At 44.4% G+C, this 26,717-nt stretch overlaps 1 protein-coding gene across 2 annotated transcripts in view; it reads right to left on the bottom strand.

Moving 5' to 3' along the window:
• Positions 1 to 26,717, bottom strand: part of PHC1 (polyhomeotic homolog 1) — a 192,864-nt gene that overhangs the window by 134,576 nt on the left and 31,571 nt on the right. For both annotated transcript variants that reach the window (XM_034404423.2, XM_087888448.1), the window contains 2 exons: positions 20,298 to 20,408; positions 18,857 to 18,934 (listed from right to left, as the gene is read on the bottom strand). In XM_034404423.2, the coding sequence (XP_034260314.1) occupies positions 18,857 to 18,934; positions 20,298 to 20,408 (189 nt within the window). The remainder of the gene's footprint in view (positions 1 to 18,856; positions 18,935 to 20,297; positions 20,409 to 26,717) is intronic.

Here is a 26,717-nt window from a genome sequence, read left to right as displayed (position 1 = left end):
TAAAAACATGTCCGCCAAATGTTGGAAATGCAATCAGACACCGGGCTCTTACTACTATGTGGCAGACATGTTCAAAAGCAAAAAAAAAATTGGACGAAAACACACATGGTTAGAGAAGATGTTAAAGCAACATATAGATTTAAAGGCAGAAATATTTTTGCTAGGTATGCTACCAGAAAAATATGATAAAGGGAACATATATTGTGTTTTCCTGAAAATAAGACCCTGTCTTACATTTTTTTGAACCCTGAAATAAGCGCTTGGCCCTACTGCCATGCACTCAAAAGCTTATTATAAGGGGATGTCTTGTTTTGGGGGAAACAGGGTAATATTACATGACTCGACAGCAGCGACAATTGTATTTGCACAACACTGGGGAAAATGAGGAAACACCTACAGAAGAAAATATAATTAAAAAAATACGACTGTGCAGAAATGGATAGGTTGACATTAAAGATAAAAGATAAAGAAGATACAGAATACTTTTTAACATGAGATTTGTTTTATCAGTGGTTAGACCATGGGTCTGTCACTGCGTTTTTGTATTTGTCAGCTGAGCTCCCATCCTGAGACTTACAGTAGACTGATTTGACTCTTATCTCAGAAGCCACTGCGCATGTCCACATTTCTTTCACTTTCTTCTAACTTTCTTTGTTCGCCTGCCAAGATGTAATCATTAGCTAGTAAGATGTTTTTACTTCCTTATAATAAAATGTGTTTATTAGAATATATCTCGGGTTTATTTTCTTAAAGTATACTTCAAGGAAAAGCCACGGTCCCATCTCTAATTAAGGTGCAATTACCCCAAAGCAGAATGGGATTAATTGCCACCCTGACACGTGGTAGCAGGAGGATGGCTTGGATTGATTTATGGCTTTTTCCTTGCTTGTTACTTTGAAGATAAGCGAATAGGCTAATTAGACAGATGATTATTTCGACGACTGAGGAATGCTGATTTAATTACTGCAAGATGCCAAAGAAAAAGAAAAAAGGGAAAATGAAAATGAAACTCAGAGCATTCTCCACGAATGATTTGTTTTTCTCTGACGAAGAAGAAGTAGAAAGGAGGCTTTCAAATTTCCAGCCCCATGCTTCAGCCACACGCCTGGAACAAGGAGACGTGGGAGTAGAAGAAACGGACGAAATGCTCTTACAGAGGCTTCAGGAGGAAGATAACAGAAAAGCTGCTTTTGAAGGCAATGTGCTGCAATTAAGATCAGTGATGTCTCCTTCTGAATATGCATGCTCTCAAACAGTCCTCCAAGAACCTTTTGAATTTGAAACGCTTGGTGCAAGGCCAAAGTTTTCACAAACTGCAGAGCATTTTTCCTTCCACGCAGAGAGAGAAATAACCCATTATTCTCCTCGAAGCTCCAAACTCTCTCTACATGAGCAAGCTATAAAAATCATGACCATATAAAATTTTTTGAACATGAGCTATCTCAGGCAAAAATGGCTTTATCTATGCTCGAGCAAGGTAAGAGAGAGTCTCGTGCTTTTAAAATTCCTGAAACCGCCATATTAGCTTCTTCTTCGAAGCCTAAGACACACCCCCTAGAGGATATTGTGTCAGGCCAATCAGAACAGAGAGCTGTGTACACATCACAATTGTCACATGACGTTCTCTCTGATCAAATTACACATGCCACGAAGGCAGAAAAATTATTTGAGTTGCCCGAAACTAAGGTTGCAGCACCATCTGCTGGCAAAAGTAATTTACTAGAGGAAGCTGAAATGCATCGCAGTTCTCCCTTTAGTATCTTTGTACTTTAATTCTGCCTCAATTCCTTTTTTCACAGATACTAAAGGGAGAATTCTAATGGTAGAAATTAGGAGAGGTAATGCAAAAATGATGTTGGTGGGAGTATATGCCCCGAATGAGAAACAGGGACAATTTTACAAAAAATTACACGAACAATTAGGGAGTTGGGCCCATGCTGAAATATGTATGTTAGGCAATTTTAATGGTATTGTTAACCCTGAGAAAGATTATAAAAGTGGGGAGACAAAAAGAAATAAAAGATTACCCCTGCCAAAAAGCTTCTTTGATCTGGTGGATGAAATTAACCTAATTGATATGTGGCGTACTTTACACCCGCACAACTCCCATTACACCTTTTTCTCAAATCCACAGAATTCTTGGTCCAGAATCGACATGGTATGGACTACTAGAAAATTAGGTCTAGAAATTAAGAAAGTGGATATAAGTATAAATACTTGGACAGATCATAAACTTCTCGAAGTAAATTGGCATTATATTAACAAGAGAAGGCAACAAAGATGGAGTCTAAGGACCAACCTCTTGAATGAAAAAGAGTTTATAATAAAATTAAATGAAGAAATTAAGCGCTTCTTCATCGAGAACGGCAAGCAAGGCACGGCGAAGGAAATTGTATGGGATACCATGAAAGCGTATTTGAGAGGAGTAGCGATATCGTACACGGCGTTCAAAAATAAGGAAGAAAGGAAAGTTAGAGAGGATTATAATAGGAAATTAGAAGAAGCGGATAGCAAATTACAACAAAACCTGGGAGACGAGATGGCCAAACAAAAGTGGATGATGGCAAGGCATAATCTTAACATTCTGGATCAGGAAGAGTTGGCGCAAAAAATTAAGAGAACAAAACACTACCACTTTGAGAACGCCAACAAGTCGGGAAGGTGGCTGGCATACAGATTAAAAAAAGAACAGGAAAAAAATCAAATTCTCACACTAGAAGACTCCAACGGTGATATCTTGACAAAAGAAGTGGATGTTAGAAAGAGCGAGAGAATTTTACGAAGTTTTATATAAAGAGGAAGCGATTGATCTAGATAAAACTGTACAATATCTGATGGAAGCTAACTTGCCACAGATAACGGAAAAAGAGAGAGAAATGTTAAACAACAAAATCACAGTGGAAGAACTCAAATTGGCTCTTGCCAAAATCAAAAAAAACAAAACACCAGGCCCAGATGGTCTCCCAGGGGAAATTTATGCAAAATTTGAGGAAGAACTACAATTAGAACTGTTAGATATATTTAATGAGGTATTAGTTGGTACAAGAATCCCAGATTCCTGGAAAGAAACTTATATTACACTCATATTGAAAGAAGGTGCTGACCCGAAACAGATAGCAAATTATAGGCCGATTTCTTTGTTAAACTCAGATTACAAATTATTTACAAGTATAATTGCGGAAAGACTAAAAAAAATTCTAAATGGCTGGATTCATAATGATCAGAAAGGATTCCTCCCAGGGAGGCAAATGAGGGATAACGTGAGGACTGTAATAAATGTCATAGAATATTATGAACAGCACCCAGAAAAACAGCTGGCGTTAGTGTTCTTGGACGCCCAAAAGGCGTTCGACAACTTAAACTGGAAATTTATGGTCAACCAAATTGATTTAATGGGATTTGGGACAAATTTTAGAAAGATGATTGAAAATATTTACCATAAACAGAGGGCAAGCATTTTAATAAATGGGGACAAGACGCGGATATTTTGGATACAAAAGGGAGTTAGACAGGGATGCCCCCTGTCCCCTCTACTTTTCATAATGGCGCTGGAAATCCTACTCAGAAAGATCAGAGATAACAAAGAAATTAAAGGACTACAAATTAAGAAAGAAATTTTTAAAACACAAGCCTTCGCAGATGACGTGGCCTTAATAATGGAAGATCCCTTGAAATCTGGCCCCAAATTACTCCAGGAAGTACAACAGTATCGCTGGCTTCAAGCTTAATAAAACCAAAACTAAAATTTTAGCAAGAAATATGACAGAGACAAACAAGAAAGAGCTAGAAAAGTCCTTAGACCTTCAGATAGCGAAGAAAATAAAATATTTGGGAATATGGATTACTTCAAGATATTCCTCTTTAAAGGAGGATAACTACAGTCCATTATTACAAAAAATAAAGCAGGATATAGACAGATGAAAGAAGTTAAAATTGTCTTTTACAGGTAAGATCTCAGCAATTAAAATGAATATTCTCCCCAAGATTATATTTTTATTTCAAACTATAACAGTGAATATTGATAAAAAATATTTCCTAGATCTGGAAAAGAAGGTGCGAGAATTTTTATGGGAAAGGAAGAAGGCAAGGATTGCATATAAAACACTGCAAGGGAAAAGAAACATGGGCTGCTTCGGATTACCCGATTGGGAAGTATATCAGAAGGCGGCCAAATTAGTATGGATCAAAGAATGGGTTACATTACAAAACAAGAGAATTTTGACGTTAGAAGGCCACGATCTACAGGCAGGCTGGCACGCTTATTTATGGGACCTAAAGAATAAAAAGAATTCATATTTCCACAAACACAAATTAAGGGAGACCCTGATTCAAACATGGGAAGAAATTAGGCAAAGATTTTACACGAAAGTACCGATTTGGCTCTCAATTATGGAGGCTCTGACTGCCTCTAATAAAAGGGATATCTTGAAATTCGGCACGTACAAAGATATATTAGATGATAATGGTATTCTTAAATCACGAGAAATATTAAGTAATCAAGGTTTCAATTTAGATTGGTGGAGCTACCTACAGATAAGCTCAAGATATCAAAAAGATAGGGACCAATTCGGTATAGAGACGAAGTACAACAATTTGGATAAAATTATGTTGGGGATTGAAAAGAAAATGCTAGCGAGATTTTACAACTTCTTATTAGGCGAGGACAGAGCAGAAGGAATAGCCAGGAATCAACTAAGCATTTGGGAAAAAAATATTGGTTATAGGTTAAATTTTAATGACTGGGAGGAGGCCCTGAATAGAAATTATAATTTGACTAAATCAGCAACTTATAGGGAGAATCACTATAAAATATTTCATAGATGGTATCTAGCCCCAGCTAGATTAGCAAAAATATTTCCCAGTGCCTCAGCAATATGTTGGAAGTGCGGAAAGGAGGTTGGCACCTTCTTTCATATGTGGTGGTCCTGCCCGGAGACAAAAAATTTTTGGACAAAAATATAAATTTGGCTACGAGAAATAGTGGAAGATATAAAACTTTCCCCTGAAATCTTCTTATTAGGAATGATGGGAGATGGACTCTCTAAGGACAAGATACAATTAATTATACATGTTATAACAGCAGCCAGATTAACCTTTGCAAAATACTGGAAGGACAAACAAACCCCTCCAGAGATGACAATAATAAATAAAATCCTAGAATGCGCAGAAATGGCAAAATTAACAAGTGCTCTTAAAGACGATGAGAATTCAAAATTTAAGGCAGTATGGGAAAGGTGGTACAAATGGTGGAATAATAGAACGAGATTATAAGGATATGTCTATTTTTAATAATGGTAGACTCGAAGATACTTGATATGTACATAATGTAAATATGTAACTGCACGACACCTCAGATGTTAATGGAGATTTGATGTTTTCTTTTTAAAAAATTTTTTTTAAAAAAAATCAATAAAGTATTATTAAAAAAAAGAAAAAAAGAAATGCATCGCAGTTTGCAAGACCAATTTCAAATATTACATTGGACTTTATCAAACATGTCCCTAATCCACTCAGATATTCAGACTGCAAAGCCACAAGTGTCTCCACAGGCTCAATCTTCAGCACCCCCTGGTGGTGCTGGTGTCCTTTTAGATGGAGCACAACAACGCTTAATGCAGCAAAGGCAAATGACTGCGTCTCCAGCAGGCCATGTTAATATTGCAGCTCAAATGCAACAGCTCCAAGCTCAAGCACAAATGGCAACTGGAGCACAGCAGATCCCAATGCAACAGCCTCAGCCACAAGTGCACGCACAAGTGCCTCCAGCTGTGCAACCAGGACCATTTGTTGGTCCACAACAAGCACAGCAAATACCACAGGTATTTTTACCGGCACAGCCAGCACACCAAATGCATGTTCCTCAACAGGCCTTTTCTGTTGCTCCACTAGCTGGTGAGTCGAAATTAAAGATGTCAGGACAGAATTATAAGGCCTGGGTCAGTGAGGTTGGCTTATTACTTCGCAGAGAAGGTACTCACTATATGGTCTTGAATCCTCCTGCTCAGCCATGGACTCCTGCAATAAGAGACTTAGAGACTAAAGCTTGCACAACATTATTGATGTCCATGAATACTGAACTGCAGGTTACCTTTCCGCCTGACGCAACAACTCAACAAATTTGGGCCCAATCAGAAAATTGCTACAGGCCTGTTTCAATTGAATCTTCATGTTTGCTCATGTCTGAGTTCCATGGTTCGAGATTGAAACCTGGTGAACAAATTGGAGGACCTTTAACCAAACTGAAAGGAATCAGAAGAGAATTGAGAAAAAGAGGCTATCTTATTGATGATATTCAAATGATCAGCATTATTATTAACTCACTGAATTATAAATGGAAAGATGCCATTACAAAGATTAATCAGGTGCCTATTGTTCAACGCACAGTGGATCATATATGCAGAATTTTAATTGAAGAAGCAGCACTTATGTTAGCTACTCCACATTTGAGAGGACCACCCACATCAAGAGCTCCAGTGAGGCGCCCCTTCCGAGGAAGAGCCTACGTTCCAAGGATGCCAAGATGCTACATCTGTAATCGTGTGGGACATGCCACCCGGGATTGTCCCCAATGAGTTCCCGCTCCCGTCTTGTACCAGCCCAGAGGAACAGATTCCAGAGGAGGCAGAGGCAGAGGCGGAAGACAAGGTCGTCATGGTCCCAGGCGTGATCCACAAGCTCCACTCGCCACATTGGCTTTAACCAACGATCCACAACCTCATCCAGAGTACGACAGACAGCTCCTGTGGACTTTGGACAGTGGTGCAGCGTTGCATATTACCTACAGAAAAGAACTTTTCACAGAGATGCACGAGCCTGAACCTGAATTACGAGAACTTTATTCTTTTTCCAATCATCCTTGTCAAGTCAAAGGAAAAGGAACTGTTTATGTTGAAGAGCTCGATGCATTCATTCCTGATGTTTATTACATACCAACAGCAAATAGTAATTTGCTTAGTCAGAGTCACTCGTCTAGAGTGTTAAAGTTCCAGATTCACCACCTTGAAAAAGCAAGTTACATAGTTAAAAATGGAGATATTGTTGCTGAAACCATGTTAATTGGTGGTGTTTATTACTTAAAGCCAAAGTTTAAACTGCAAAAACAGGCAAGAATGCAAGCTCCAAAAGAGGAGAGCACAGGCTCAGAGAGAGATGTTCTTGTTGCTCTGCCAAAGGCTCCTAAAGCCAGCAAAAAGAAAATTAGGAAACAGGTTGCTCAGAGCAAGCCTGAGGTTCCTCATAAAACTGTTAATGTTGAGAATTTACTAACTGATAAACCTTTGCATTCCAGGTGTATCCATAAGTGGCATAGAAGATTGGGGCATGCCAGTTTCCGTGTTCTTAGGAAGATGCCGGAGTTCGCAAAAGGTTTGGATCTAAAGGGGTGTAAGGTGTTTTTGGATTGTGCTGTCTGCAAGAAAGCCAAATCCAAAGCAGCAGCCATTCCCAAACGCGCTACACACCTGTCAACACGCATTTTTGATTTGGTTCACACTGACATAGTTGGTCCTTTTCCGCCAACACTTGGTGGTAGAAAATATTTTCTAACAATTGTTGATAATTACTCTAGATATGGATATGTATATCCTATGAAAGAAAAATCTGAGACCTTTCAGATCTTTAAAGACTTTGCAGCTCTTGTTTCTACCCAACACCAAGTTCGCATCGCCAGAATCCAGAGTGATCGTGGTGCTAAATTCATGTCTCAGTGTTTCCAGGACTGGATGCGTAAGAATGGAATTCTTCATCAGACGTCGGCTCCTTACACACCAGCTCATAAGAGAGTCGTAGAGAGATGACAAGGGGTACTGCAAACCATGATGCGTTATCTCCTAGAAGATGCCAACCTTAGTATGCCATACTGGGGTGAAGCTATCAAATATGCAAATTACATTGTCAATCGTACTTGGAGCAGTGTAATAAATCAGACTCCTTTCTTCATGTTGTACGGGTACAAGCCTGATCTCAAAAACATCCATATTTTGGGTTCATATGCTATGGTGAACATTCCCTTAGCTCAAAGAAGAAAAGGAGGTCCAGCAGCAAAGAGACTGAGATTTATGGGTATTGATGATAACTCAAAGTGGAGCAAATTTATTGACTCTAAACATGTAATTGTGATTTCCCAGTCTGCTAATTTTGAGGAAGATGTTGACTGGTCCAGGATTCACTCCAATGATCCTGGAGTTTATTTTCCTAGAGATGATACTGCTGATGCCGCGCAGATCGATGATCAAGATTCCACTAGTTCTTCTCAACCTGATGTTCCATCTTCGCAAGTCACGGATGATGACGCTAGCGACGAATGTGAGGACGAGGGCGAAGCAGAAGAATGGACTGTTGTTCCAAGACGTTCCAAGAGGGTCGCAAAGGGAATCCCTCCACAACGATACTCGTGGCAACTGACAAAAACACCCTTGCCTTTGATTTGCAATGTTACACTTCCACCTGATACGTTCACACAAATCAAGCATCTTCCTGATTCAGAGCAAGAGAAATGGTATCAGGCAATGCAGGTTGAAATGGACAGTCTAAAGAAACTTAAGGTGTTTACACCGGCAAAACAAAAGGATCATTGGCACTCGATGGGTCTACAGAATCAAAAAGAAGCCAAATGGTGAGTCACTGTACAAGGCCAGACTTGTAGCTCAGGGTTTCGCTCAACGTTATCCTGAGGACTACACAAATACCTACTCACCGACATTCAGGACTGAGAGTGTAAAAATTGCTTTAGCAACTGCAACTATCCTTGGTTTAGAAGCTTTCCAGTTCGATGTTGACACGGCTTATCTACATGCTGACCTAGACGAAGAGATCTACGTGAGAGGTCCTCCAGGTTCCGAAAGCAAGAAGGGGATACCTGGTTTCTAAACAAAAGTCTTTATGGTCTGAAACAGTCTGGTTTAATGTGGTACTTACGTCTTACTGACAATTTAATTTAATTTAATTTAATTTAATTTCCAATTTATATACCGCCCTTCTCCCTGAGGACTCAGGGCGGTGTACAGCCAAGATAAAAAACATAGAATACAAATATTAAAACATTTAAAAATATATATCAATTTTGGCCCGAAAGTTAAGAATCACAGACTAATTAAAAGAATTTTAAAATTTTAAAAATTTCTTCTTAGGCCAACCCGGCTTGTTGAAAAAGATGGGTTTTCAGGGAACGACAGAAGGCATTGAGGTCCTGGATTCTTCTTATCTCCGGGGGCAACTGATTCCAGAGGGTGGGAGCCCCCACAGAGAAGGCCCTCCCCCTGGGGGCCACCAGCCTGCATTGTTTGGCTGATGGCACCCTGAGGAGGCCCTCTCTGTGGGAGCGCACGGGTCGATGGGAGGTCATCGGTAGCAGCAGGCGGTCTCGGAGATAACTAGGCCCTATGCCATGGAGCGCTTTAAAGGTGATAACCAACACCTTGAAGCGCACCCGGAAGACCACCGGGAGCCAGTGCAGCTCGCGCAGGAGCGGTGTTACATGGGAGCGCCATGTTGCTCCCATCACTACCCGCGCTGCTGCATTCTGGACCAGCTGGAGCCTCCGGGTGCTCTTCAAGGGGAGCCCCATGTAGAGAGCGTTGCAGTAGTCAAGGCGAGAGGTGACGAGGGCGTGAGTGACTGTGCACAAGGAATCCCGATCAAGAAAGGGCCGCAACTGGCGAATCAGGCGAACCTGATAAAAGGTCCCCCTGGTAACAGCCGTCAGATGTTCCTCCAAAGACAGCTGCCTATCCAGGAGGACTCCCAGATTGCGAGCCCTTTCAGTGGGGGCCAAAGACTCGCCCCCAATAGTCAGTGATGGAGTCAACTGACTATATCGGGATGCCGGGAGCCACAGCCACTCAGTCTTGGAAGGGTTGAGCCTGAGCCTGTTCCTCCCCATCCAGATCCGCACAGCCTCCAGGCACTGGGACATCACTTCAAGGGCATCGTTGGGGTGGCCTGGGGTGGAAATGTACAGCTGGGTGTCATCAGCGTACTGGTGGTATCTCACCCCAAAGCCACGGATGATCTCGCCCAGCGGCTTCACATAAATGTTGAACAGAAGGGGCGAGAGGACCGATCCCTGCGGCACTCCACAAATGAGAGGCCTCGAGGTCGACCTCTGCCCCCCTGCCAACACAAACTGCAACCGGTCGGAGAGAAAGGAGGAGAACCACCGCAACACAGTGCCTCCCACCCACAACTCTTCCAGCCGGTGCAGCATGATACCATGGTCGATGGTATCAAAAGCCGCTGAGAGATCTAATAGGACCAGAACAGAGGAATAACCCCTGTCCTGAGCCCTCCAGAGATCATCCACCAACGCGACCAATGCCGTTTCCGTGCTGTGCCCAGACCTGAAACCCGACTGGAACGGATCTAGATAGGATGTTTCCTCCAGGAATTGTGGAAACTGTTGCGCGACCACACTCTCAACAACCTTCGCAATGAAGCGAAGGTTGGAGACAGGACGATAGTTAGCCAATATTGCCGGATCCAGGGACGGCTTCTTGAGGAGAGGCCTCACCACCGCCTCTTTCAGGGCAGCGGGAAAGTGACCCTCACTCAACGAAGCATTAATGACGCCCTGGAGCCAGCCTCGTGTAACCTCCCGGGAAGCCAGTACCAACCAGGAGGGACACGGGTCCAGTAAACATGTGGCCGCACTAAGTCTCCCCAAAATCCTGTCCACATCATCGGGAGTCACAGCATCAAACTCCTCCCAGATAACATTCTCAAGACTGTTCCTCGTCACCCTGCCCTGATCTACCCAGTCAGAGTCCAAATCCCCCCGGATCTGAGCGATTTTGTCATACAGGTATTGTCCGAAATCCTCCGCCCTGCCTTCTAAGGGATCCTCCCGCACTCCCAGATGGAGCAGGGCGCGGGTCACCCTAAACAGGGCGGCCGGACGATTCCCTGATGACGCAATAGAGGCGGAAAAGTAGTTAGACTTTGCCGTCTTTATCGCCACTAGGTAGGCCTTAATATGCGACCTTACCAGTGTTCGCTCAGATTCAGCGAGACTGGCCCTCCAACCGCTCTCCAGGCGTCTTTTCCGGCGCTTCATTTCCCTCAGCTCCTCAGTAAACCAAGGAGCCGCCCGGGATCGGCATCGGGTCAGAGGCCGCAAAGGCACAACTCGGTCCAAGGCCCCACCAGCCGCCCGATCCCAGGCGGCTACCAGGTCCTCGGCCGAGTCATGTGCTAGATCCTCAGGAAATGGCCCAAGCTCCGTCTGGAACCTATCAGGATCCATCAGGCGCCTGGGGCGGATCCATCTAGTTGGGTCCGCCTCCCTGCGGCGAGGGGTCGCGGTTCGAAGATCTAGGCGAAGGAGTGAGTGGTCAGACCATGACAAGGGTTCCATGTCTATATCCCCTATAACAAGACCACTCAACCACTGGCCAGAGACAAAAATCAAATCCAGAGTGTGACCTCCCCTGTGAGTAGGGCCATGAACTAACTGGGTCAGGTCCATGGCCGTCATGGAAGCCATGAACTCCCGAGCCACCTCAGACGTTTCACCGACGGATGGCAAGTTGAAATCACCCATGACTAAAAGCCTGGGTGTATCTACTGCCACCGTGGCTATCACGTCGAGTAGCTCAGGTAGGGCTGTTGCCACGCGGCAGGGAGCCAGGTACGTAAGCAACAAGCCCATCTGAACCCCACGGCCCCACCTCACAAGGAGGGACTCACATCCGGCTATCTGAGGCACAGTGGTCTCCCTCGGATCCAGATCCTCGTTAATAATAACCGCCACCCCCCCGCCCCTCCCCTGGGCCCTCGGCTGATGGAATGCTCTGAAGCCTGGTGGGCACATTTCAACCAGAGGGACGCCGCCCTCCGGGCCCAACCAGGTCTCCGTAATACCCGCCAGGTCCGCTCCTCCCTCTTGTATAAGATCGTGAACGAGGGGGGCCTTATTAACCACGGACCTGGCATTGCATAACATCAGCCGAAGGCGCAGATCCTGAGTGTCTAAGCCACCTAGTCTCCGAGAGGAGCCATGGGGACCGGGGCATGCAATTGCTCTCAAACAGCGAGTGCGAGCCCCCAACACATGATATGGTCCCCTGCTCCCGCCATATCTGCCCCTCCCATCTACCGTGCAGATGGTACAGACCTCATAGGTATCGTCCCCCATCCCTTTCCCAGTCCCTCGACCAACACCTCCCAAATCGTTACCCTGTGCCGGGCTCGGCTCTGACCCTGGTGGATTTCCCCCCCCATCCCCCAGAGTCTTCTTCCCAATTTCTCTAGAAAGATCATTACAAACCCCCCTCCCAGAACCCCTTAAAATCTTAAAAAATTTCCCTAAAAACTAAATTCAATGGGTTTTATTAACTCCGAAACTGATGAGTGCGTGTTCACAAAAAGATCTAACAATGCATATGAGATAGTTCTTGTTTATGTTGATGATATTGTTTATATTGGTCCAAATAAGCAAATGAGTGAAATTTTTGCCAAAGCTTTGCAGAGATATTTCACATTGAAATCATTGGGTCATATTAGCACTTATTTAGACGTTCAGATTGACAAAACACAGAAGGGGTTTAGTCTTTCACAAGAGGATAAAATTGAACAAATTTTGCATCATTGCAACATGAAGGATGCTAACACAACAAAGACATCCATGCAAACAGATTTTCATAACTTGACACATGAAGCAAGTCCTGAGTTCGAGGATCAAACACTTTATCGCTCAGTTATTGGGTCACTGTTGTACATTAGTAGTTGGACCAGACCCGACATTGCACTTAGTGTTAATCTCTTGTCTCGACACATAGTAAGGCAAAACAGTTTCATTGACATGCGTTAAGAAATTATTGAAATACCTAAAACACACTAAACATATGAAGTTATTGTTAGAACCAACACATACTGATTATGCAGAATTATGTTGTTATGCAGATTCTGATTGGGCGAGTGATAAGAAATCACATAAAAGTACTTCAGGTTATATGATGTTCTTAAATGGATGTCCTGTTTACTGGCAAGTGCGTAAACAGAATTTTGTTTTTTGTTCATTTACTGAAGCTGAATATGCTTGTGTTTCAAATGCATGTAATTCTCTAACATGGTTTGATGCTCTGGTCACAGATATCTGGACACATCCGATCCGACCGATCACCGTGATGAAAGACAATGAATCGGTGGTTTATATTTCTGAATCACATTTCACAGGTTCTAGGTCCAGACACATTGACATCCGTTATCAAAACATAAAACAATTAGTGAAACAAGGTTTTGTTAAATTGCAGTATGTATCTACACATGATCAAATTGCTGATATGCTCAACAAACCACTCCCAGCAGCTCAACACGAGTAGGGGATTGTCACTGTGTTTTTGTATTTGTCAGCTGGGCTCCCATTCTGAGACTTATGGTAGACTGATATGACTCTTATCTCAGAAGCTACTGCGCATGTTCACTTTCTTCTAACTTTCTTTGTTCGCCTGCCAAGAGGTAAGGCAGGAACGCTGCCAAGATGTAATCATTAGCTAGTAAGATGTTTTTACTTCTTTATAATAAAATGTGTTTATTAGAATATATCTCGGGTTTATTTTCTTAAAGTATACTTCAAGGAAAAGCCACGGTCCCATCTCTAATTAAGGTGCAATTACCCCAAAGCGGAATGGGATTAATTGCCACCCTGACAGGGTCCTCAAACTAATTAATTGCCTGTAGCAATTAATCCGGCCCGTGGAGCACCACATGGTTGCCCCACCCACATTGCCCCATCCACCCTTCAGCAGAGCACAGGACTTGCCTTTGGGAGCCCTGCAGGCTGGAACCCTGGTGGCACAGCAGACTAAAGTGCTGTTAACTAGCACCAGCTGCCTGCAATTCCTGCAAGTTCGAATCTCACCAGGCTCAAGGTTGACTCAGCCTTCCATTTTTTCGAGGTAGGTAAAATGAGGACCTGGATTGTGGGGGCAATAAACTGACTTTGTATAAAAAAAGAACATCGCTTAGGGGGGAGCCGAAAGCCCTACTAAGCAGGTATATACAAAAGTATGAAGGCTATTACTTAACGCATTGTAAGTCGCCCTGAGTCTCCGGAGAAGGGCGGCATATAAATTGAACTAATAAATAAATAAATAAATAATAAACTGAAAGGTAAGCTCAATAATTTTGGCCTGCAGAATGCTTCTGGAGGTGAAAGGAGGCCAAAAAAACAGGCAAAAATGGCCCATTTTTGCCCCAAAAATGAGCCGTTTTTGCTTGGTTTTAGCCTGCAGAATGCTTCTAGAGGTGGGGGGGAGTGAAAGGAGAGCAAAAGAACGGGAAAAACTGCTGCGTTTTTGGCCCAAAAACAAGCTGTTTTTGCCTGGTTTTAGCCTGCAGAATGCTTCTGGAGGTGGGGGAGGTGAAAGGACGCAAAAAAACAGGCGAAAATGGCCCGTTTTTCACCTTCCCCTCCAGAACATAGATAGACAGACACACAGAGAGAGGCAGTAGGAGAGAGAGGGAGAGAGAGACAGAGAGAGAGAGAGACAGAGAGAGAGAGAGAGAGAGAGAGAGAGAGAGAGAGAGAGAGAGAGAGAGAGAAAGCGAGAGAGAGGAAGAGAGAGAGAGGAAGAGAGAGAGAGGAAGAGAGAGAGAGAAAGAAACAGAAACGGAGAGACAGAAAGAGAAAGAGGGAGGGAGGGAGAGAAGGAAAGAGAGAGAGGGAAAGAGAAAAAGAGAGGGAGTGAGAGAAAGACAGAAAGTAAAAGAGAGAAAGAGAGGAGGAGAGAGAAAGAAAGAGGGGAAGAGAGAGACAGAAAGAGAGACAGAGAGAGGGAGAGAGACAAAGAAAGAGAGATAGACAGACAGAGAGAGAAAGAGAGAGAAAGAGACAGAGAAAGATTTCTCAAGCTCCTTGGGGCTGAGAAGAATTGCTGTAAAACTAAGTTTCCTGAAGTGGCCCACTAGACTCCTAAACAACTGAAAAAATGATCTAGTAAAAAGAAAAGGCAACCAAAAGAGCAACATGCAAACAAAAGCAAATAAAACACCCCCAGAAATATTAAGATTGGCTGTAGAAATAGAAATTGGACCAAACGAATGGGCGGACCACAATCCGGTGACAGTAAGTTGGAACGAAAGAAAGGGTAGGGGAAGATGGACAATGAGGACAGATCTGGTAAGGGAGGAGGACTTTGTCACGGGATTGAAAAAAGAACTAAAGCTTTTTTACGAGGAAAATAGACGAGAGGATACCTCGCTACAAAATACCTGGGATACTATGAAAGCGGTTATAAGAGGATATTCGATAAAAAATTTGGTGCATAAATGGAAATTAGAAAGAGAGAAGAGGGGCAAAATTTTAGAAGAATTGGAAAAGGAAGAGAGGGCATTACAAGTAGACCCGAGAAATGAGAAGATAAAAGAGAGAAAAGAGCTTCTTAAACATAAATTATCATTACTGGATCAAGAGGAATTGGCGAACAAACTTAAGCGGGAGAGGCAACATTTTTTTGAACATGCTAATAAAGCAGGTAAATGGCTCTCGTATAGGTTAAGAAAAGAAATAGAAGCAAAGAGAATTGATGCCTTACAAGATGGTGAGGGAAATCTCATGGGGAATGTGGAAGGGAAAAAGAGGGTGATTACAAATTTTTTTGAGAAATTATATCAAAAAGAGGAAATACAGTAGATGCAAGTAAGGGCATACCTTGAAAACTTAAAATTAGCTAAAACCCCACAAAATATGAAGGGTATTCTTAATTCAGAGATTAGGGAAGGAGAAATTGAAACTGTTATTAAGAAGCAGAAATGTGGCAAATCACCGGGACCGGATGGATTGCCAGTTGAATTATATAAAGAGATATACGATATACTATTGCCAAATATAAAAGACCTATTTAATGAAGTTCTAACTAAAGGTATAGTTCCCAGGTCATGGATGGAAGCTTACATCACGTTGCTTCCGAAGCCTGATTCTGATCGAACACAGATTAAAAACTATAGACCCATCTCCCTACTAAATTCGGACTATAAAATATTTACATCAATATTAGCGGAAAGATTAAAGGTTTTTTTAAACGAATACATCCACCAAGATCAAAACGGCTTTTTGCCATATACTTATGAGACAACGTTAGAACCATCATGGATACACTGGAATATTATGAAACACATACAAAGAAATGGTTCTAATGTTCCTCGACGCGCAAAAGACGTTTGATAGGGTTAATTGGGACTTTATTTTATTACAAATTGAGGAGATGGATTTTGGATCTAGCTTTACAGAAGTTATCTGGGCACTTTATACGGCGCAATATGCAAGAGTGTTAATTGAAGATGAAACAACAGAGGAGATACAAATACGTCGGGGAACTAGGCAAGGATGCCCACTGTCCCCGCTATTATTTATTTTGACTCTGGAACCTTTACTAAATCAAATCAGACAAAACTAAAGAAATAAAAGGACCTAATGTTAGGAAAGAGGAGTTTAAAATAAAAGCGTTTGCAGATGATCTCGTCTTTATATTGGAGAAGCCAATGACCTTGGGGCCAAATTTGTTATGAAGTATTGAGGAATTCGGCGCAGTAGTGGGTCTACAAATTAACAGGGACAAAACCAAATTACTTGTTAAAAATCTTAAGGGGACACGGAAATTGGAGATAGAGAATGTGATGGGAATACAAATAGCTAAAAAGGTAAAATACTTGGGCATATGGCTGACCCCAAAGTGCTCCTCGATAAAAAAGAATAATTATGATAAAGTCATCTTGCAAATGGAACAGGATTTAGATCGGTGGAGGAAAGTACAGCTATCCCTGTTAGGAAGAGTGGCAGTGATAAAGGCACACGTGCTGCCAAAATGGATATATCTTTTCCAAGCAGCCCCGGCAAGATTAGAGAAAAATTTCTTTAGAAAAATGGATCAGATAGTTGGAAAATTCATATGGCAAGGGAAAAAGCCATTAAAAGGAAAATGATGCAGGAGCATAAAACAAGGGGAGGCTTGGGACTCCCCAACTGGGAGCGGTATTATCAAGCTTCTTGCCTGGTTTGGGTAAAAGATTGGATAATACTGAAGAGGAAGCGTATATTAAAAATTGAAGGGTATAATCTACAGCAAGGGTGGCATTATTTTCTCTGGCCAATCAAAGCAGGACAGCATAAATATTTTACAAATCACTATGTAAGGGGATGTCTGATTAAGGTATGGAATAAGATCAAAGGAATGATGTATAGTAAGATTCCATATTGGTTTGTGACCCTTGAAGCGACTATATACCCACCTCTATACAACTTGGATAAACCTGTGATATACAGGGAATTGTTGGATGGTGGGGGAAATCTTAGATCTAAAGCGGAACTACAAATACAGGGAATCAATTTGGACCGGTGGGCATATGCACAAATTCAAGCAAGATATCAAAAAGATAAAGCCAATGGGGGCGGGGTTCACTTCACCACAAGAGTTTGATAAGGCCCTCCTGGAAGGTGATAAGAAATGTATCATTAAGGTATATAACCGCCTCCTGTCCCGATTTGTAGCTGAGGAAATAGTTAAAGACTCGATGATAGGCTGGGAGAGGAATTTTGGATATTCATTAGATCTGGAAAAATGGCAACAATTTTCAATTGTGAAAATGACGATGGCAGTGTCTTTCAAAGAAAATATATTTAAAATGTTATATAGATGGCATATACCACCAGCAAGAATCGCAAAGATGTTCCCTGGAACCTCAGCAGAATGTTGGAAATGTGGGTCAGTCAGAGGTACATTTTACCACCAATGGTGGACATGTCTACAAGCCCAAAACTATTGGAGTAAGATAAAAGTTTGGCTCATGGAGATTACAGGAGTCAGTTTTCAACTGAGACCAGAGGTCTTCTTGCTAGGAATAAACCCTGGGGGCATAAGGAAAGCAGACTGGTACCTTTTCATACACATTACCACTGCGGCTAGAATTGCCTATGCACAACTTTGGAAAGGGAAGGAAGTACCATCGGATCAGATGATTATCAACAAAATTTTGTGGTGTGCAGAATGTGATAGATTAACATATATACTTAAAGATAGACAAGAATCAATTTTCAATCAAAGCTGGGATAAATGGATAGAAGTAAAAATGTCATGAGGTAGATGTTAGGGAAGCATGTAGCATAGATATGTAAATAGCAAGCTAAATATAAATAAGGGAATATTAGATATAAGAAGATTAACAAATGCAAGATGCAGTATGATAAACCAAATTGAAGCTGTAGTATGATGATTGTAATGTTATTTAGAAACTGTATATATATGGGGGTTGAATCAACCTCAGTCGTATGTATGTGATTGTGTTTCGTTATAGTCTTTATTCTGTTTTATATTTATAATTTATAATAAAATTTTATAAAAAAAAAAAAAACACCCCCAGGAGCAAAACAAATTAAAGTTTAATTTATGTGCATTGTTCAATGGACTGTTAAATTGGCCCCGCCCACCTAGCCACATCACCTAGCCATGCTCACCTAGTCAAATGCCCATCTAGCCACGCCCACCCAGCCAATCCGGCCCAACAACAGTCTGAGGGACCATGAATTGGCCCCCTGTTTAAAAAGTTTGAGGACCCCTGCGTTAGACAAGAGGTAAAAATTAAAAATTATGATTAGGTATAAGTAAATTGACCCAGACAATACACTGTTTACTAAGCACTTATGTATGTTAAAGAAAAATACATAAATAAAATATATTTTAAAATGTCTTCATTCACATACACTAACCATTATTTATCTAAAACATATACTTTTCATTTTAATATTATTCTCCACCCACACAGCAAACACTTTTTCCAGACTCCAAAATGCCAGTCTTAGGTATGAAAATATTCATTCATAATCAAGAATGTATCCAAACAAACAATCATGAATTACTCTACTTACTGAAGCCTGTGTGGTGGCTGTCTGCTGAGGGGAGCTTGTGTTTGGAGAGCCTGCCTGTCTGCTGGCTGCAATTGTGGCCTACAAGAAATATTTTTTAAAAAATTAGAATTAAGATACCATATATTATTAAGTACTCCCTGAGAAAAAGACAAAAAGTGAGACATTAAACTTTTCATTAGTATATATCCTTTCTGCAAGGGTAAACTATGATAGAGACCTCAATTGTTTTAACAGACTATTACGTTGTTCTCAATTACTCTGAAAAAATTTTGAGGTTTTTTCAGAGACACGGAAATGGCAAAAATTTATACCATGTGAACTATCAGTAAGAACAGTCAAAAGCTCCCTTCACTACTCTCCAAAAGGCCTAAAGCCCAGCAGACAGAAATAAAGATGGATAAACTTCATATTTAATGGTGCAGTATGAATGCAGCCTACAACTGTCATATGAATGAATTACCTACCTCATAACTTTAGATATGTGAATGGCTATATTTTGCATCAGCTCATAACCATTTGAAAAATGGCCTCAAATATAGTACAGTAGCTCAGACACTGTACCATTAACACATAATAATGAAAAGCAGGTTAACATTTTCTAAGTAAGCCCCTAATTATTTTTATTGACTGTTGCTAGTTAGTAGTAAATCTATGGAAAGCTAAGCTGTACACACATTCTTTAAAAAGCCATAGTCTCTAAAACAGCAGTTCCCTAATCAGAATATATTCCTTTTTTTCAACTCAACCTCTATTTGTTTGCCCTCGGCAGTGCTCATTGTCAAGAACCAATTGCCACCTAACTCCAAGCCCAAGAAATGTAAGCTACTTATCTATTAAGCTGTAGGAGAGGCAGGAAAAAGGTTTAAATTACAATGGATTATAAGACAAGCTTCACTCTCATGTGGACAGTGGATAACATGGCTCAAACTCAAAAGAAGCTACAGACGCTTAACATATTTAAGAATCTTTATTGTCTACTAAAATGAAGCCACTTGGCAGCTGAATGCCCTCTGTCAACTTCAGAATTCAGCTCTTACTAATAGCCACTGCAATTTATACCTTATGCTTCTTTCCCACAACTTTTTTCGAAGCTTACTGGACATCTTGCTTTTTATTCCTCAAATTTGGAACTAGGTAGCAACTGGCTGTTGACCAAATTGGTGTTCTTATTCTGGGAAATTCTTATTCTTCCAATGTAATACTGATGAAAACTATCTCCAAACATTGACTCAGAAGTTCCATAGCATTTGTGAAATTAATGTAGAGAGAGAAGTGAGTAGCATCTAAATATTAATATTCTCAAAATCAATTATCCAAATTCAAGCAGATGCTGAAATGCATGATGAAAAAGATGGAGGCTTGGTGGTACTCAGAAGTTCCAGTCCTGGGGTTTCTCTCTTCTCAAACAGTATTTTTCAGCTAGCATGTCTTGACTTCTCACCTGCTGGACTGCAGCCAGACTGTGAAGTTGAGCACTATTGAGCTGTTGTTGAAGCATAAATTGATGAAAGTATTGGGCTGCATTGGGTTGTCGCTGTAGTGCTTGAAGGGCCTGCAATAAAGAAGATATCCAAAGTAAGAACATGGAACAACTATAATCTACAATAGTGGTTCTTTTAAATTTTAAACTGGAAGTAATTCTCAAGACGGTACTTTGGACATATCATAGGAATAATAAACAATTTATATTGGCTTGTTTTATGTAAACAAACACTTGTATAAGCATAAGATGCTTGTGGGTTTTTCGTGGATAATGACATTATTTGTATCTACCATGGGACATAGGACATGTCCCAAAAATAAGGCCAAGCCTGATTTTTGGGATGGGCCTATATGCCCTCCCCCAAAACTAAGCCCCCCCTCTCTCACACACACACGCACGCACAGGTCTCTCACCCCCCCAACCCTCCCAAGGCAGCCACATCCCTGCAAACTCTTGTGCCCCCAACCACTTTCGCCGCCCGCAGCACCGACCGTAGACCTCGAGCGCCTGCTCCTGTGCCATGGTGGTGGCCCGCCCGCTCTCGCCCCCGCACCCAGGTGCTACATCTGCATAACCCATACTACCAAGCACCCGCCACAGCAGCCACAGCGCAAAGTAAAAGTCAGGATGAAATACAAACAGAAGAAAAAGCTCTAGAACAAGAAGAAAGAGAGAAAGAGAAAAATGAGCAAGCAGAACGAGAGGGTGCAAGAATAAAAGAACGCAGAAAGATAAGAACAACCAGAACAAACGTTGCTTACCTGAACGTTCCTTCTCGGCGCGCTGATGGAGAATCCAAAGCGTGGGTAATGTTCACGTTGAGCTTGTCAGAGACTGAGTGTATCACTTTAAATTTTCTGCCTCGGTTCCGCCCCTTCTGCTCGACTGATGTCAGTTTAGTTCACGAAGAACAGGTAAGAAGACGACGGTAGTCCACAATCAAGGCGCCGGACCTGAATCCTTAAGGTAGGGAGGGTTGGATTCTCCATCAGCGCACCGAGAAGGAATGTTCAGGTAAGCAACGTTCGTTCTCCAGCGCGCTGCTTGGAGAATCCAAAGCGTGGGATGTACCCAAGCAAGTTAATTAGGGGGGGTTGTCAGACAGGTCTGGGTTAAGCACTGGAGCAGCGACCAATTGTAGAACACGTTGGCCGAAGGCAGCATCAGCCGCCACAAAAGAATCAATTTTATAATGTCGAATGAACGGGTTCAAGGTGGTCCAGGTGGCTGCTCTGCAAATTTCCGAAACCGAGGCTTGAGTTGCCCATGCAGCTGATGTAGAGGCACTCCTGGTGGAATGAGGAAGGACTTTGCCCGGAGGAGGCTTGCCTGACGAGGAGTAAGCCTTGCAGATACAGGCTTTTAGCCATCGACCAATCGTGGTAGACGAAACTTTTTGACCCAGAGAAGCCGGAAGAAAAGAAACAAAAAGAGCTTCAGAACAACGGAATGCCGAGGTCCTCTTGATGTACCGGCGTAGAGCCCTCCGAACATCAAGGGTGTGCCACTGTTCCTCTAGCGGGTGTCTGGGATCCGGACAAAAATCGGGAAGGATCAGCTCCTGAGTGCGGTGGAAAACCGAATTGACTTTCGGGATAAAGGAGGGGTCCAATCTGAGGACAACTCGATTAGAATGGAAAATACATAAATCCTTTCGAACTGACAGGGCAGCCAATTCAGAGATCCGTCGAGCCGATGTCACCGCAATCAGGAACACTACCTTGAGTGTCAGGAGACGCAGACCAATAGATCCCAAGGGTTCAAAAGGAGGGGCCGTGAGAGCTCGGAGGACCAGCGGGAGATCCCAGGAAGGATATCGATAGACACATGGAGGCCGGAGATTAGCTGCGCCCCTCAAAAAGGATCTAATCCATCGATTGTGAGACAGAGGAACATCCGAATCGGCAGAAAGAACGGTATTCAAGGCAGCCACATGTCTGCGGAGCGTGTTCGCCGCAAGGCCCTTGTGGAAACTGGCATGCAGAAACTCCAACACGTCGGAGACCGAAGCAGAAGTGGGATCAGAATGCCTGGCGGTGCACCAGGAAGCGAAGGAGCGCCAGGTGGCATTGTAAATTCTGGTGGTGGAAGGTCGTCTGGAGGCCTGGATGATGGAAACAACTTCTCCGGACAAGTTGTCTTTGGTCAGGAGGATCCTCTCAAATGCCAGAAGGTCAACTGCAACCACTGAGGCTCTGGATGCAGTATGACCCTCTGGCTGAGAGAGATCCTGTGGTCGGGGATTCGCCACAGAGGAGCCACTGATAGGTCCACCAGGTCGGCGAACCAGGACCTGCGCGGCCAATGGGGAGCGACAAGCAGGACGTCCGCTTGTTCCAGGAGGATCTTCCAGATCACCCTCGGCAGGAGTGGGAGAGGGGGAAAGGCATAAAGGCGGCCCCGTGGCTAGGGGCATAGGAGGGCGTCGGTGCCTTCTGCTGTGGAGCAGTGGAACCGGGAGAAAAATCTCGGAAGTTGTGCGTTGGCCGGATGGGCAAACAGGTCGATTATGGGGCGACCGAACCTGGCGGACAGTTCTTGAAAGAGGAACGGGTGGAGGTGCCACTCGGCCTGATCGATCTGCTGACGGCTGAGCCAATCCGCTTGGCGGTTGTCGGTGCCGGATATGTGGTCCGCCGTCAACGACCGAGTGTGTGATTCCGCCCAAGTCAACAGCATGGTCGCTTCCGCCATGAGGGGAGCCGATCGAGTTCCGCCCTCGCGATTTACGTGCGCTTTTGCCGTCACGTTGTCCGTGAGGACGCGGACGTGTTGGTCTTCCAAGAGAGGTTGGAAATGAGACAGCGCTAGTCTGATTGCACAAAGCTCCAGCCAGTTGATGTCGTTGGCTGCTTCTGCTGGACACCAGCGACCCTGTATGACCTGGTTCTGAAGGTGGGCACCCCAGCCCATCAGACTCGCGTCGGTGGTCACCGTCACCCGTGGAGGGTTTTGGAACAAACACCCGGAGAGCACAGATGGCGAGATCCACCAAAGTAGGGAATCGCGAACTGCTGTAGGTAACCGGACCCTGGACCTGGAGTTGCTGCGGCGGGTCTTTTGGAAAGGTAACAGATACCATTGCAGAGGCCTGGAGTGGAATCTGGCCCAAGGTACAATGTAGAGGCAGGATGTCATTTTGCCTAGGAGGGTCGATAGAAGCAGCAGCGGCACCCGGGGTAGTGACAGGATCTGGAGAACCAAGGAGCGAATGCTGAGGCGATGATCTTCCGACAAAAAAACCATGCTCAGCTGAGAGTCCAAGATCGCCCCTAGGTGAAGAATCCGAGTGGTGGGATGGAGATGGCTCTTTCCGACATTCAGCGTGAAGCCGTGCGAACGGAGAGCAGATCCTCAAGATCCCTCAGGGCGAGAGCGGGCGACGACGACAGGATGAGGATGTCGTCGAGGTAACAGCAGAGCCGAATGGGGATCAGCCGGAGAGAGGCGGCTACGGCGGCCAACACCTTCGTAAAGACCCGCGGGGCTGATGACAGGCCGAATGGCATTGCCCGGTATTGGAAATGCAGACCGTTGTAGGCAAACCTGAGGAATCGGCGATGTGCTGGCCGGATGGGGATATGCAGGTAGGCCTCTTTCAAGTCGATGGAAGTCATCAGGTCTCCCGGGCGGATGCAGTCCATTATCGACCGTAGTGTTTGCATCTTGAATTGATGGTACTTTATGAATTTGTTGAGTGCCTTTAGATCCAGAATTCCCCTCCATCCTCCTGAATTTTTGGCCACCAGGAAAAAGATGGAGTAGAAGCCGGTCCCTTGATGACTTAGGGGAACCGCCTCTATAGCCCGAATGTCCAGGAGATGTTGAATCTCCGCATCCATTAAGTCCCGCTTCGTTGGATTCGCTGGGACGGGGCATTTGATGAATCTCGGAGGAGGGAGGGAGCAGAATTCCAGGGTGAGGCCGAGACAGATAGTTTGGCGGACCCAGGTGTCCGTCGTGGTCTGCTCCCATTGGGACTGAAAAAGATGGAGACGACCACCAATGGGAGCTGAAGGGAGGGAGTCATTTCCCCCTCCTGAAGGGACGTGTGCTGGAGCCCCTGTAGGGCCTCTTGGAGGAAGATTGTCGATGGCCCCTGTCGCGAAAGCCGAAATGGTCGGAGGTTCTGTAGAACCCTTGAAATGACGGGCGGTATTGAAAGGACCCACTGGGTCCGGAATCTGACCGAAAGGGCGGCCATTACGAATATGGTGAATAACGACGATCTGCTCGTCTGAAGGAAGTCGGCATCACTTTCCGCTTATCCTTATCCTCAACGAGGATGGGATCAAGCGCGTCCCCAAACAGTTTCGTTCCTTTGAATGGGACAGAAGCCAGCTGCCATTTAGACTTGTTGTCTGCCTTCCAGTGTCGTAACCACAGGAGGTGGCGTGAGGCAGCGGTGGCGGCGAGGGAGCGAGAGGCGAACTTGGCCGCATCCAGGGATGCGTCCGCAGAGTATTCTGCCGCTGCGACCAGTTTATTAATATCCTGATGCAAGCGCTTGTCGTCCTGGGGGAGGCGGTCCTGTAACTGGCATAGCCAGATGAGGGAGGCGCGGTTGAAGAAAGACGACGCTGTCGCTGCCCTGATCGCCCAAGCAGCCGCCTGATGGTTCTTTCGTAGTAGGATCTCCGCCCGTCTATCTTCAGAGCGTAAGCCGTCCGCCACATCGCTAGTCAGGACAGACGACGCTGTTAGCTGAGCCACGGGGGCGTCCACAGAAGGTAGAGTCAGCATTTCCTGTAAATTAGGCGCTGAACAATACAACTTTTTGTCTAGGCTATTTGGGGCTGGCAAGGAAACAGGTAAGCTCCATGGCCTTTGAATTACCTCCGTAAATAACTGAGGGCAGGGAATAGCATCCTGAGATTCTGCCTAAACCTGAAACAGGCCATCAGAAGGGAGGGAGGACGAAGACGTGGCTTGTTGGTCAGGAGGGTCCACCAAATTTGTGGAAACCTTTGCCTTCTGTAGCAAGGACTTGAACAAGGCTGGACGAAAGAGCCTTGTCAGCGGAGGTTTGTCCGGTAAGAGGCCCTCGTCCTCCGAAAATTCTGAGTCTCTATGGTAATCGTCCTCCCAGTTGGATTCCTCGCTATGAGCGGAATCTTGATAACCTTCATAGTCAAAGTAGCGGCCGGCATAAGTAGTAGCCGAAGTCTGGTGAAAGGGCTGAGAACCCTGGGAGGCAGCAGGAGTCCAGGTGCCCGAGACCATCAAGTTGGATATCGTGGCAGCTACGATGGACTGGACGTCCAAAGGTGGGTCAGGGCGGGAACCCTCACCTTGTCGCAGGCCAGCCGCAGTAGGTGTGTAAATAGCTGAGGGTGCGGGCCGGCTTGAGGAAGAACGAGAACTGGGCCCCGCCTCGGGCTGAGCAGGAACAGGAACAGCACTGGGCGAGGCAGTAGGCCGAACGGAAAACTCCGTAGCAGAAGCAGGCTCCGATTCTATCGGTGGTTGCGGAGCAACGGCCAAGGCCTTTTGTTGAGCCAAACTAAATTGGCGCTCTAGGGCGCGATGTCGACGTTGCTCATCCTTACGAGTCGAAGAAAGGCCAGTGGAGGTGGGATGGGCCGAAGAAGACGGAGGAGCAGAAGCCGCACGCGAGGCCCGTGACCGCAACTTGGTCTTTTTCTTGGCAGGAACGTGGACGGTGACGTTTGGGCCGTCAGAAAGTTCAAGGTCGGATGACAGCACGGGATCCGCCATAGTGGATGACGCAATGGAATCCAGGTAATTTATTAGTTGGGTTTTTTTTTTTTTGGTTATAAGTGTGAGACGAATGTCACTAAGTGAATCGCCGAACAAGAAAAAGTATTTGGCGCAGCAGGGATCCTAGAGTAGAGAATCCTCGATGTCACTGTGATGTAGACGTAACTATGAGACAGCTGTCACTAAGCTGAGCACATTGTAAGCCGCCCTGAGTCTTCGGAGAAGGGCGGCATATAAATCAAATAAAAAAAAAAAAGCGAAGCGCTGAACCGGCAAGATATACGAAGTAACAGAGATCTCCAAAAGGTATCTGGAGAGGTGCTGGAAGGCAATTGAGCCGATCTAGACTTGAAAGGCTTCTGCGCATGCGCTAGGAGCACCCAGGCAAGATAGGGGCTATCCGAAGGACGAAGCCGAAATTCCGTCTGCAAGGTGATCTGAAGTTCACAGAGAGCACACACCGCCAGAAAGGGCTAAAGCACTATCCCAGAGCCTTTGAATTTACGCGCCGAAATTTCAACCACTGACAGAAAATTTCGCCGTTTGAAAGGGATCCAAAATGGCGGCGGGCGGGAAAAAACTCCTCAGCGGAGCGGCAGCACAGACGGGACGAGCGGCAAGACAGGTCTGTTGGGGCAATGCCACGGGGGGTCGATC

The sequence above is a fragment of the Pantherophis guttatus genome, chromosome 2, assembly GCF_059756535.1.
Source record: "Pantherophis guttatus breed Tessera chromosome 2, ASM5975653v1, whole genome shotgun sequence".
Classification (NCBI taxonomy): Eukaryota; Metazoa; Chordata; class Lepidosauria; order Squamata; family Colubridae; genus Pantherophis; species Pantherophis guttatus.
This window is presented reverse-complemented; position numbering and strand designations above follow the sequence as displayed.